General features: G+C 42.3%; 1 protein-coding gene across 1 annotated transcript in view; it reads left to right on the plus strand.

Moving 5' to 3' along the window:
- The first annotated feature begins 20 nt into the window (after positions 1–20).
- Positions 21–12,998, plus strand: part of CDKL1 (cyclin-dependent kinase-like 1 (CDC2-related kinase)) — a 48,743-nt gene continuing 35,765 nt past the window's right edge. The window contains exon 1 of the mRNA XM_005867902.2: positions 21–568. Coding sequence (XP_005867964.1) covers positions 401–568 — 168 coding nt within the window. The 5' untranslated portion in view covers positions 21–400. The remainder of the gene's footprint in view (positions 569–12,998) is intronic.

Below are 12,998 nucleotides of genomic sequence, written 5' to 3' on the forward strand. Positions count from 1 at the left end.
GCGGTGTCTTTTGCTGCAGGGAAATCAGACCCGAAATTAGAACCGGGGGAAGCCCTTAGCCAGCTCGTGTGTCTTAGATCGGATGAACTATAACACGAAAAAGATAGATTCTCTTACAGCTCGGCTCGTTTTAGGGTGCGGGGTTCCATTGTCACTCGCAGGGCATATGTCAGAGAACAGTGGGTTGCCCGACCCCGGGCTGTCCTTCGGGCACGTGGCCACTGCCGAGGGGCGCGGCTTCAAAGCGGTCAGGTCCTAACTCCGAACAGGTGCTTGTTCCTCCAGGTCCCGCACAGGCGCGTCCGGAGCGGGCCCCGGGCAGTCGGTGTGCGCCAGTCTTCTTTAAGCGACACTTGCAAACTATGTGAAGACCCACTTTAAGAAGGTTCATTCCTCTGTGATGGAGAAGTATGAAAAAATTGGGAAAATTGGTGAAGGATCCTACGGCGTTGTTTTCAAATGCAGAAGCAGGGACACGGGCCAGGTTGTGGCCATCAAGAGGTTTCTGGAATCAGAAGATGACCCGGTCATCAAGAAAATCGCCCTTCGCGAAATCCGCATGCTCAAGGTAATGGGTTCTTTCAAGTATTTTCAGGGATAAAAAAAAAAAAATCAGTGGCCTTGAGATGTGGTTACATCTCCTTCCTTCATGGCCTTTTGACACAAATGGGACGTCTGTGTACAAGGCACCAGTTATATAAGGAGCTAGAAAGCAGAGGTGGGCAAGGTGGTACTCACTTTCAGAGATGCTGGGGGGTATTTTATTTTCCTTCCCAGTAGCTTCTCTCCCATGTCACCTATAGAGCTGGTCCTTCAAGGGCCATCAACTGTGATTGAGAGCACAAGAACGTACCACATTGTTTAGCATTCATGGCTTTTACACTCCCAGGCTGACTTCTGTTGAGGATCTTAGTGCATGAAGAGAATTGATCATTCACCTGTTTCCAAATTGTCAGGAAGCTGACAGGTTCTCCTTACCCCTCACATTTATCTACTGCTGAACCATTATGTTGTCCTGCCTTGAGAAGAAGGATTCTTCTCAAAAAAGTGGAATGATCACTTTTGAAATGTTTATTCATGAACCCTGAGAGACCATGATTTCAAACGGGGGAGGGGGAGTTGTTTATTACAAGCTAAAACTATTTTTTCCCTCTAATGGAAAGATGCTTCTTCTCTGAATTTCTGTGGAGATGAACCCACACTGCAAGGTAAACCGTGACATGTAATGAATGTGGTGGGGGTTAACCTGGTTTTAAATGGTTAACGCCTGTGTGCTGACCTGTGGACTGACTCTATGACAAGGAAAGAGCAACTTTGGGGGAGATGATGGAATACTCGGGATTTTCTCTTTTTCCTGCTTCTCCATTTCTCCAGGCCTCTCTAAGAAAACTCTTTTTTCCCCCACAAATTGAGTATGTGGGGTTATCTCTGGATAAGGATCCCGAATGGGCAGCAGCAGGCTTTGGATAAAATAGAGTGAGTAGGTACTGGGAACACTTGCTTCTTTCGGTTTAGGATGTTCTTTACCTGGATGTTGTCTGTTCTGAGAAAACACTTCCAATCACCCCTCTTCCGGAAGTGCTCCCCTCGGAGGGGTGAGAACAGCAGTGTTCACCGCCTGGGCCCCTCTGCCCTTCCCCACCCTCCCTACACAGGGAGAGGTTCTCCCCATTCTCTTGGGCCAGTGGACAGTTTTTCTCTTTCTCAGGCTTTCCTAGAGGAGAAGGTGATGATTGCATTTCAAAGGGTTCCTTTACTCCAAAGAAAAGGAACATTTCTTTCTAGTGGAGAGAGAGTCTTTTCCTGACTCTGAAGATCACCTGTGATGCCTCTGAAATCTCTCCCCTCTCTTTAGCAATATGGTGTTTACAGGTGTGGCTCCCTTAATTAACTGAGTTCCTCCAGAATGGGGACCTCGCCTCTGTATCTCTGTATCAACTACTTGGCGTTTAGTAGGCCTCCAATAAGTCTTCTTGCTGGGTTTTACAAAAAGGGTTTAGAAAATAAGCTCTTGGGAAGGGGAGGTGTTGCCAACCAGTTAGGGAGTCAGAGGTGTTCTCTTGAATAACTGAATATCGATGTGCCCGAAGGGTAGAGCACAGGAGCCTGCTTTCAAAGTGTGCAGCACCCCACTCTCCAAAACCAAGTGCACAGATGTAGACTCCTCTATCTGTATGAGGCGATGGGACTAGATTTCTATAGAGACTGTCCCTTTAAGCCCTAACTTCAGAATTCTGTGATAGCCCTAACACATAATGGGTACTTTCTAAATATTTGCTGAATAAGTGAATTGAGGGTATGTTGAATAAAGTCACGTTTTTCCATTTATTTTCTCAGTAACTACTTATAGAGCCCCATTGTGCCTAACACATGTGTACATCAAGTTGTACGCACTTTCAGACGTTAACTTGTGGATGGGAAGTAATTTCTTCTCAACTCTCACTCAGGGTAGGCTGGGTTCCTAATGGGCAGGCCTGTGCCATTCACCTGGTGTCTCCATGCCTGGCAAGAACCCTCTGTTTGTTGAATAATGAAAACAAAGTGTTAGGAGGCATGTTTAAGCTAGATTTTGAGATGCTTAGGGAAGCATGGAATGAGAAAGAAAGTGTTTGGGGCAAACAGTCTATCCAGGGAGAAGGTGTGTAAGTGGAAAGCGGTATATTGAGGGACACAATTAATAACTCCAGGCTTGGCCAAGATGCCTGCTGGGTGCTAACAGGCCAGGTAGAGAAGGGACGGAAAGGAAGCCAGGGTCCAGTGGGAGGGAGTGGGAGCATTTTCCTGGGAACACAGGTCTGGCCCTGGGATGTGATGGCTAGCACATGGCTGCACCTGAGTCCCAGCCGGCCTTTGGGGATTGGAGCCTGACTCCAGGGCAGGTGTTGTAGCCCTGAGAACAGGAAATTGGTGAGAGAGAGGGGAGAGCGGCAAGTGTTTTAGGGTCTCACTGAACTGGAATTGAAGGCAGGGCTTAAGTGCCCATGGGAAGGAGGAGTACCGAGCTGTGAGCAAACCACAGTTCCCTGGGCCCAGGGAAAGGCTGCAGCTCAGTGACTCGGTGAGTTTAAGTTCCTAGGTGTTCTTTGAATATCCTTCACAGAGCTGGGGCTTTAAATGACCCCTGGTGAGGTCAGGAACTAGGAACCAGGAGGACTAAGGCTGAAGGTACTCCAGTGACCTTAGCCAAGCAGGTGAGGACAGGCAGGTGCTGATCACCTGGCTGCTCCCATTACGATAAGGAAAGCTAGAAGGATCGGTCAAGATCAGATGTAGAGGACTTTGAAAGCCAGGCTAAGGAGTTTGGCTTTCTCCTATAAAAAAAGGGAAGCTAGTCAAGTGTTTTGTTTGTTTGTTTTAGAAAGTCGTCGTTTGTGGATATTTGGATTTCATGGACCAGTAATGTTTCAAAAAAATTTTTTTTGTTATTGTTATTTTTACAGATTGGGATAGGGTTGTCAGCATTTTAATCCTCAGCCAAGGATATGTGTTTATTTTTTCAATTTATTTGAGAGAGAGAGGAAGTGGGGGGTGGATGGAGAGAGAGAGAGAGTGAGAGAGAGAGAGAGAGAAACATTGATGTGAGAGAGGAACATCGATCGTTGCCTCCCATAAGTAACCCAACTAGGGATCGAACTCAGAACCTAGGTATGTGCCCTGACCAGGAATCGAACCTGCAGCCTTTTAGTGTACAGAACAATGCTACAACCAACTGAACCACCTGGCAAGGCAAGGTTGTCAGCATCTTAAAACACCAACTACCAACAACTATCACCGTCACTTCATAAATAAAAGGACATTTTAGTATTTAAAAAAACAAACAAACTAGGAAAAACACAGCCTTTTTTAGAAATAAAGCAGACTTCCAAAGAGAGAGAAATTGACAGCTATAAGATTTATGAACATTCATTTCTCTGGTGTGTGTGAGTATACAGTATGCGTACAATTTGTGTGTATGTGAGTATGTGTGTACCATTGCCCTTACTTTTCTCACTTCATTATCCATTGATGAAAATGGCGACATCATTTGTTTTGTGAAGCCTGAATCTCATGAAACTAAGCACTATGTCCGGAACAAAAAGATTCCCCAGATCAGGTCATATCCTGCTCAATGGGATCTATAGCCGCTACAACAAAATAATAGTACAAAAGAATTGAATGGTGTCTTGGAGTCTGTAATAGAATTTGGCCTGTGTCAATCCTCAGAGAAGTCCTTGGGTGTCTGTTTTTAAAACTGTTCATTTAACAATTTAAAGCCACTCCCGATAGTTGTATTGAACTCTTTTTTTTTTAAATATATTTTATTGATTTTTTACAGAGAGGAAGGGAGAGGGATAGAGAGCTAGAAACATCAGATCAGCTGCTGCCTCCTCACACCCCACTGGGAATGTGCCCGCAACTAAGGTACATGCCCTTGACCGGAATCGAACCTGGGACCCTTGAGTCTGCAGGCGGACGCTCTATCCACTGAGCCAAACCGGTCAGGGCTGTATTGAACTCTTAAAAATATTTGTTTCCTCCTAAGCAGATATGACTGTAGGAATGAATTGTCCAGCAATTGACTTTGTAATTTTTAAGGCAGCACATCTATAATACTTCCAATTCTTGGTGTGACAGCATATATGAAAATGTTGCTATCCATTAAATGCTTTTGAGGATATTTATATATTTATTTTATATTTATTAAGCTGTTTTGCTAATATTTTTAGAAAACATTTTTTTTCCGAAAATTTGAAACACTTTCAAATGCATTCTGTTGTGCCATCTGGAAAAATAATGGGTGATACATTTTTATGATAAAAATTTAGTATTTGTACTAATAAACTGCTTCTTAAACTAAATATAACCACTCTTCACCAAAAGGTCCTACTGAAGTGAACCTTTTAATGTTTTAATTTTGAATTATATTTTATTTAGGTTAGATAATTAGGCTTTATAAAAAAAATTAACAGTTGCTCCAGTTAAAATCAGTCAATTCATAACTCTACTCTAAGAACAAATTCACTTCTAGTGACAGTAATAAAATTATACTGCAATATCTGAGCTCAAAGCAACTATTCTACCCTTTCTCAAACTCATTTTATTTTTTTAAATTAAATGTATTGGGGTGAAACTGGTTAATAAGTTTATGTAAGTTTCAAGTGTACAATTCTATAATACATCATCTGTATATTGTAGTGTGTGCTCACGATCCAAAGTTTAGTCTCCTCCCGTCACCATATATTTGACTGCCTTCAACTTCTCCCCACCTCTCTTCCCCTCTGGTAACCACCATACTGTGTTCTGTGTCAATGAGGTTTTGTTTGTTTGTTTGTCAAACTCATTTTCCATTGTGGAAAAATAAAAGGGAAAAATTCAATATTTTGAGTTAGTGCTTTGATGAAACACCAGTGCATAATCTTGTTGACACATGTTTATTTGGCAAGTTTTTACAGAACTAGTGCCATGTACCAGGCACTATTCTTGGCCCGTTTTCTCATAGGGAAGGAGAGACTGACAGTAAACAAACAATTATATGTCAAGTGGTGAAAAATAAAACAAGATAAGAGAGAAAGAGTAATGGAGGGACTTGTTTGATATTTAGGGTGGTTAGGAAAAGTCTTTCTGAATAATGATATTTAAATAGAGACTAAAAGGAAATGTGAAGGGATGACTCATTAGCTCGCCAGGAGATGAGCTTCCAGGCAGAGGGAACAAGTACAAAGGCCCCAAAGCAGGGTCCAGTGATGGTTCTATGTATGTTCTCGTGTGTTCTAGGAGGAGCAAATAGATCAGTGTGTCTGGAGCAGAGTAAATAAGGATGATGAGGGTCATGGGAGATGAAATTAAAGAGGTAAGGGGGTCAGAAGCGAGGGCCTTGTGGGCCATGGTAGGGACTGTGGATTTTACTTTGAGTGTTTGAGTAGAGGGATGCCTGGGCATATCTTATATCCTAGAAGGATTCCTCTAGCTGCTGGTTACTCCAGCTCCACAATCAGGAAGATCATTTAAAGAATTTTGGAGTAATCATGGGGTCAGAGTGGTAGAGTGGTGGTGGTCAGATTCTAGATTTATTCTCAGAGAAAAGCACATAGGAGTCTGGTGGTTGGATGAAGAACCAAGAATGATTCCAATGTTCTTGACCTGAGTAACTGGAAAAGCAAAGAGATAGGGAGAGTGAAGTACAAATCTGGGGGGAAGGAAATCAAGAGTTCTATTTTGTATGTTACATTTGGGATGTGAATCCAAGGAGACTGCGAAGTGGGCAATTAATGTGCATGTCTGGCATTAAAGGGAAAGTCCAGGTTGCAGATATTAAGTTGGGAGACATCAGCATAGCAATGGTAATTAAAGCCATGAGACTGGGTCACCATAGGGAATGCAGACACAATATCAAAGACTGAGCCCTGGAGCTCCAGCATCTGGACATCAGGAAGATGGGGAAGAACCGGCAAGGGAGGCAAGAAGGGGTGATTGACAAGGTCAGAAAATCCCAAGAACAATGTTCTTAAAAGTTTAGTGAAGAAAATGTTTCAAGAATGAAGGAATGGCCCTAGCTAGTTGTTCAATGGTTAGAGCATCAGCCCTTACACTGAGGGGTCACCAGTTCAATTCCTGGTTAAGGGCACATACATGGGTTGTGGGTTCAATCCCCAGCCCCAGTCGGGGCACATGTGGGAGGCAACCAATCCATGTGTCTCTCTCACATCAATGTTTCTCTCTCTCTCTTCCCCTCCACCCCTTCCATTCTCTCTAAAACTCAATGGAGAAAACATCATTGGGTGAGAGTTAACAAACATAAAAAGAATGAGGGAATGCCAATGGTGTCAAAGGTCATCATTAGTAGAGACTTAGAATTAGGCATTGGCTTTGAAAATGTGAGGGTCATCTGAGATCTTGACAAGAGCGGTGTGCAGGGAGTGGTAGAAACGAAAGCTTCATCAAAGAGGGTTCAAGAGAGAATGAGGGGTATAAAGTAGAGGCAGTAATACAAACAACTCTTTTAAGAGATTTTATTATAAAAGGAAGCTAAGAAAACAGGCAGCAGGCACTTAGAAGGATATGAGGTCAAGAGAATTTTTTTTGCTGTTGTTTTTAATACAGGAGAAATAAGTATATTTGTATGCCAATGGGATTAATCCAGTAAAGAGAAAACAATGGTGTTGGAGGGAGAGGATATCTGGGGCCATGATGTTAGGTTATTAACCTGAGCCATGACCCAAAAACATAGCTATAATAGCACAATAAAAGACCAACTCATGGACCAGCTGGGAGATTAGGCTACCTCTTATTTTATTTGGAATGTTGCTAGGTTCTTCACAGACACTAACCTTAATCTTTATGTAACAAGACCCACAGCTATCTTCAAACTATGGGTGTAGAACTTCTTCCACCAGCATGTATGAAATCTTCTGATTTGCATATGACCTATGAACCCTACAGGAATGAATTTAACCCCTTTTCATAACTGGGATTCAAGCATATAAAGATATTTTGCATGGGAGGTGGGGTAGTCATGACAGAAACCAGATTTTAGAGGGAGACAAAGTCCCTGAAAGAAAATCACCTTAAGTCAAGAAGTCTGGCATGATAGGCTGAAGTCATCACAGGCCCTGTGATGGGAAGTGGGCACTGTTTCTACATAAAGCAGGTAACTGTACCTGAACCCAACCCAGCACCCTGGGAATAACTATGTGTCCAACAAGAAAAGAGCTGTGTGTTGCAAAACAAACACAAACCAACCAACCAAGGATAATTGTATTACTAAGGTCCCAAGCCTCTATGATGCTGAATATTCTCTCTGTGGGATAAAAGTGGTAGAACTATTGGAAGAAGAAGCAAAGAATTCCAAACAGCAGTGATGAAAAAAGTATATGCTCCTAGAGGAGTTGAGGACAGGACAGTGCCCCTATGAGGTGTCTGGGCAGACCTTCAGCAGACGGGGCCTTAGGTTAGATCAGACCAACATCAATTGAGGGCGGAAAGCAGCAGCTAGGACATTATCTGTGACAACCCACCATCCAGAAGAGAAGAAAAATGAGAAGGAATCACATATTGCTATTGGTCACCCAGTAGACTTGAGCAAAGTGCCCTGTATCCTTACCTAGAATGCACAAATTATACTTAGACAACCTTTGATGGTATTGTTATCCCATTTCACAAATGGGTTTGTGATGGTTAATGATTTGCCATGTCCTCCTGGTTAGTGAGCTGAAATGCAGACACTGTTTTATCTGTCCCCAAGTCCACTCCCTGCTGCTTCCACACATCAGAACCATCACATTACAGTGAACACCACACTCTGAAGTCTCCCAATGACTGCTCCTCAGGGTTTATCCTGCCCTTGGTCCATCCGGGCCTTAGCTGTGGCCTCCATCAGGGCCTTAGCTGTGGGCTCCATCAGGGCCTTAGCTGTGGGACTCATGGCTGCCATGGTTGCCTGGGTGCAGATTCTTACTGGAATAGTAGTTCTTCCCAACTGCCATTCCACAACCATGTAGCTTATATTAGAAAGTAAGAAGTTAGGGTTTGCCACCAACAAAGATAAGAATAACCATGGGGGGGAAATGTTCATTTAAAACATTATCCTTACAGTAAAGCACACACGTGTCACTTAAGATATGCAGATGACACCATCCTACTGGCAGAAAGTAGCAATGATCTGAAATGTCTTCTGATGAAAGTCAAAGAAGAAGGTGCCAAAGCAGGACTGCATTTGAACATCAAGAGACAAAAATTATGACTAGAACTACACAATGAAGACATTGAAATTGTTAAAGACTTGGCTTACCGTGGTTCAGTCATCAATTCAAATGGAGACTGCAGGCAAGAAATCAAGAGAAGGCTGAGGCTTGGAGGGCAGCAGCAGAAGAATTAGGAACAGTCACCAAGGGCAAAGATGTGTCATTAGAGACCAAAGCTAAGATCATCCACACCCTCATATTCCCAATTACTCTGTACAGTGTGAAGTTGAACAGTAAAGAAGGCTGATAGAAAAATACTGATTTATTTGAAATAGAATATTGGAGGAGAACTCTACAGATACCCTGGACTTCCAAAGAGATGAATAAGCGGGTCATAGAGGAAATTAAGCCTAAAACATTGTTGGAGGCAAAAATGACAAAACTGAAGCTGTTCTACTCCAGGCACATCCTGAGAAGGCAGGGTTCTTTGGAAAGGTCAATAATGCTGGGAAAAATAGAAGGCAGCAGGAAACGAGGAAGACCGAATATGAGATGGATTGACTTCACAGAAGAAGCTACAGGCATGGGTCTACCGGGGCTGAATAGGGCTGTTGAGGACAAGACATTGTGGACATCACTCATTCATAGGGTCACCCAGACTCAGAGCTGACTCAATGGCACATAACACACACACACACACACACACACACACACACACACACACACACATCACCCCCACAAGGAAGAACATTGATCCTGGGAAGCAGGAGACAAAAAAGTCTAACTTTTGTATTCTATAAAGCACAGATATACAAACAGAACATATACAGACATAAAGTATATTTATGGTATTAACATTTCTTTGGGAGGTGATTAGGAAAGTATGTGTAAAAAGACTTCTTTGGGGGACAAATATGAAAAGACGATTCCTAGGGTATGGGAAGGTGAGAATGTTGAGTGTGTACTTTGTCGTCATGCATAGTAATAACCCACCAGATGTTCAGAGCACCCCCTTTTTCCTACTGTCTCCTCACTCTCTGTAACCTTCCAGCAAGGCTGTGGGCTGTGTGACTGCACAGGGATAGGAGCCATAGTCAGGAGGTGCACTTTCTGGTCTGGCTCAGAGCTGTTGGGTGACCTTGGGTAAGCTCCAGTGCCTCCTGGAACCTGGCCCACCTTATCGCCATGATTTATGTCTCTGTTTGGCATTGCTTCGCTGACTTTTTGCTGAGGGGAGCAGAGTACTTTTGGGCCAAATACCTACTTTAAAGCTGCAAAGGCAGGAAAATAGAGTCAAAAAGAACAGTAAATTGGTGCAGCCACTGCAGAAAGTGGTATGGAGTTACCTCAAAACATTAAAAGTTGTACTGCCTATGACTCAGCGATTCTACTTCTGGGTCTATATCCAAAGAAACCCGACATTAATTTGAAAGAATATGTGCACCCTTATGTTCATTGCAGTGTTATTTACAATAGCCATGATTTGGAAGCAGCCCAAGTGTCTATCAGTAGATGAGTGGATAAAAAGCTGTGGTACAGACCTGGTTAGTGTGGCTCAGTTGGTTGAGCATTGTCCTGAAGGGTCGCAGGTTTGATTCCTGGTCAGGGCACATGCCTGTGTTTTGGGTTTTATCCCCAGTAGGAGTGCATGCAGGAGGTAGCTGATCCCCAGTAGGAGTGCATGCAGGAGGTAGCTGATCAATGTTTCTCTCTCACTCGCTCCCTCTCCCTTCCTCTCTCTCTAAAATCAATAAAAACATATATTTTTTAAAGAAAAGCTGTGGTACATGTACACAATGGAATGCTACTTGGCCATAGAAAAAGAGGAAATCTTACCTTCTGCAACAGCATGAATGGACCTAGAGAGTATTATGCTAAGTGAAATAAGCCAGTCAGAGAAAGACAAGTACCATATGATTTCACTTATATGTGGACTCTAATTAAAATAAACTAACAAAATAGAAACAGACTCAGATACAGAGAACAGACTGACAGCTGTTAGAGGCGAGGGGTTTGGGAGACTGGGCGAAAAAACTGAAGGGATTAAGAAAAAACAAACAAAACTTATAGACATCGACAACAATATGGTGATTACCAGAGGGAAAGGGAAGTAGAAGAGGATAAAGAGGGGATAGATAAATGACTTGGGGTGCTGAACACACAATACAATATACAGATGATGTATTATAGACTTGTACACCTGAAATCTATATAATATTATTAACTAATGTCACCCCAATAAATGTGATTAAAAAAACAAGAGCATAGGAGAGAGAAACACAGAGGTGGGAAGGCAGAAAGGTGGGATTTAAACATGGGCGCTAGTACTCAAGGGAGGCATTGGAGGTGAAGCACCTCACAGTCTCCCTCACAAGGTTCACTGCTTTCAAAGATCAGACCAGAAATACTGCTGGGCAACTTACTATCCAGGTGACGGTAAAGTGCAGTGGGAAGTATGACTGTCAAGGTTCTCTGTTATCCAAAGCACTTGTTAAGTGCTGAATTCCACGTGCTCATGCCAGGGCCCCGTTCCACTGAATGCTAGCCGAGTGCCACGTGAAAGCTCCCAGCACTAGAATCTAATTAGGGCTTTCACAATTTGTAAAGGCTTTTGCTTTCCCGATATTAGTTTACTAATATTTCCCAACTCAATAAAAGTCTCAGTGGAAAATTCTGTGACTTCTTTAAGAATTTAATCCTGCTGTTGCTAATTGGTGCTAATTTCTAGTTCCCCTCTCTTCAAATTGTTTAGTTGGCTGGTTGAAATGAATTAGTAACATTTCTGTAAGTTGTGTTAGCTCTGTTCAACATTCTCTGTTATGGCTTACATGAGATTACAAACCCCACTGATCACATAAATGAAAGAAACAGGCTGACCGTAAGACAAGATGGAGAGGTGGAGACTGGGGCAAACTGGAGACTTCATGTCTCATGTAAAGTGGGCAGCCATGGCTCAGCTCCATAGACTGCAAGACTAGGGGGGCTAGATTTTCAGTCGTTCTTTAAAAATCCAGAAATCAGAATTTTATGTAAAATCTCCTTGGTTTATCCCCACAAATTTTTGTTTTGAAAACATTTTCAAAATATAAAGAAGTGGGAAGAATAAGACAATGAGTACCTCCATATGCTTATCTACTCTTTAGTTGGCTGTTAGACGTCTTCATTTCCTTTCTGTCTTTGTCAGTCACACACACACACACACACACACACACACACACACACACACCTTTTTGGCCGAATTATTTTCCTAAGTATGGAGTATAACTCTCCTAGAACAAGGGGATTTTCCTATATAACCACAATATGATTTCTACACTCAAGAAATTTATCTTTGGCACAATAATAGTATTACGGTCTATGCTCAAATTTCTCATATTGTCCCAATAATAGTTATTTAACTAACTAACTAACTATATAATCCAGGATCTAATCAATGACAATACATTGCATTTAGTTGGCATGTCTCTTTAGTATACCTTTAATCTAAAAGAGTTCCCCAACTTTTAAATTCTTTTTTTGGTCTTTCATGATATGGCATTTTTGAAGCATCTAGCTAGGCCAATAGTTTTGCAGAATGTGCCTCAACGAAGGTTGTCTGACTGTTCCCACATGATGTGATGCAGGATCAATGTTTTCAGTGGGATGCGTGGGTGAGGATGTGTCCATCACACTAGTTCTCCTCAGGAAGTGCATGCTCCCACAAGCGGTGCTATCAGTTTTAATCTCATGGTTAAGGTGGGTCTGCCATATTCCTCAATTGTAAAGAAACATTTCCCCTTTATAATTAATAAGTAACCTGTGGGGTTATAATTCTAAACTTGTTCCCCAATAACTTTCACCCAAGGATCCTTGCCTCAATCAATTATAATAAGAGTTATTGTAAAATGGCAACTTTCAACAATTCTTTCTATATTCATTAGTTATGATTTTTCAGTTAAAATAAAAAGAGCTTTCCTTCGCACCCCACTCCCATCTCATACATACATATATTTTGTACTATCACTGTGAATTTGTGGGTTTTTTTCAACATGTTAGAAACCATCACTGTCATTATTCTTTTTTGTTCTCAAATTGCACACATTTGACCACTTGGGGCTGTTGGACCCAGGTCCTTTGTCCTGACAGAGGCCTGTCATTCCTTTAGTCCGTCTTTATTATGTGCACAACAAAATGCCTCAGGCTCATCCTGCCCCAGCTCTGGAATCAGCCATTTTCCAAGGAGCCCAGTTTATTTCAGTGATAATGAAATCTGACTTTAAAACATTGACAAGTCGTCCTAGCCAGTTTGGCTCAGTAGATCAAGCATTGGCCTGCAGACCAAAGGGTCCCAGGTTTGAT

The sequence above is a fragment of the Myotis brandtii genome, unplaced genomic scaffold (assembly GCF_000412655.1).
Source record: "Myotis brandtii unplaced genomic scaffold, ASM41265v1 scaffold253, whole genome shotgun sequence".
Classification (NCBI taxonomy): domain Eukaryota; kingdom Metazoa; phylum Chordata; class Mammalia; order Chiroptera; family Vespertilionidae; genus Myotis; species Myotis brandtii.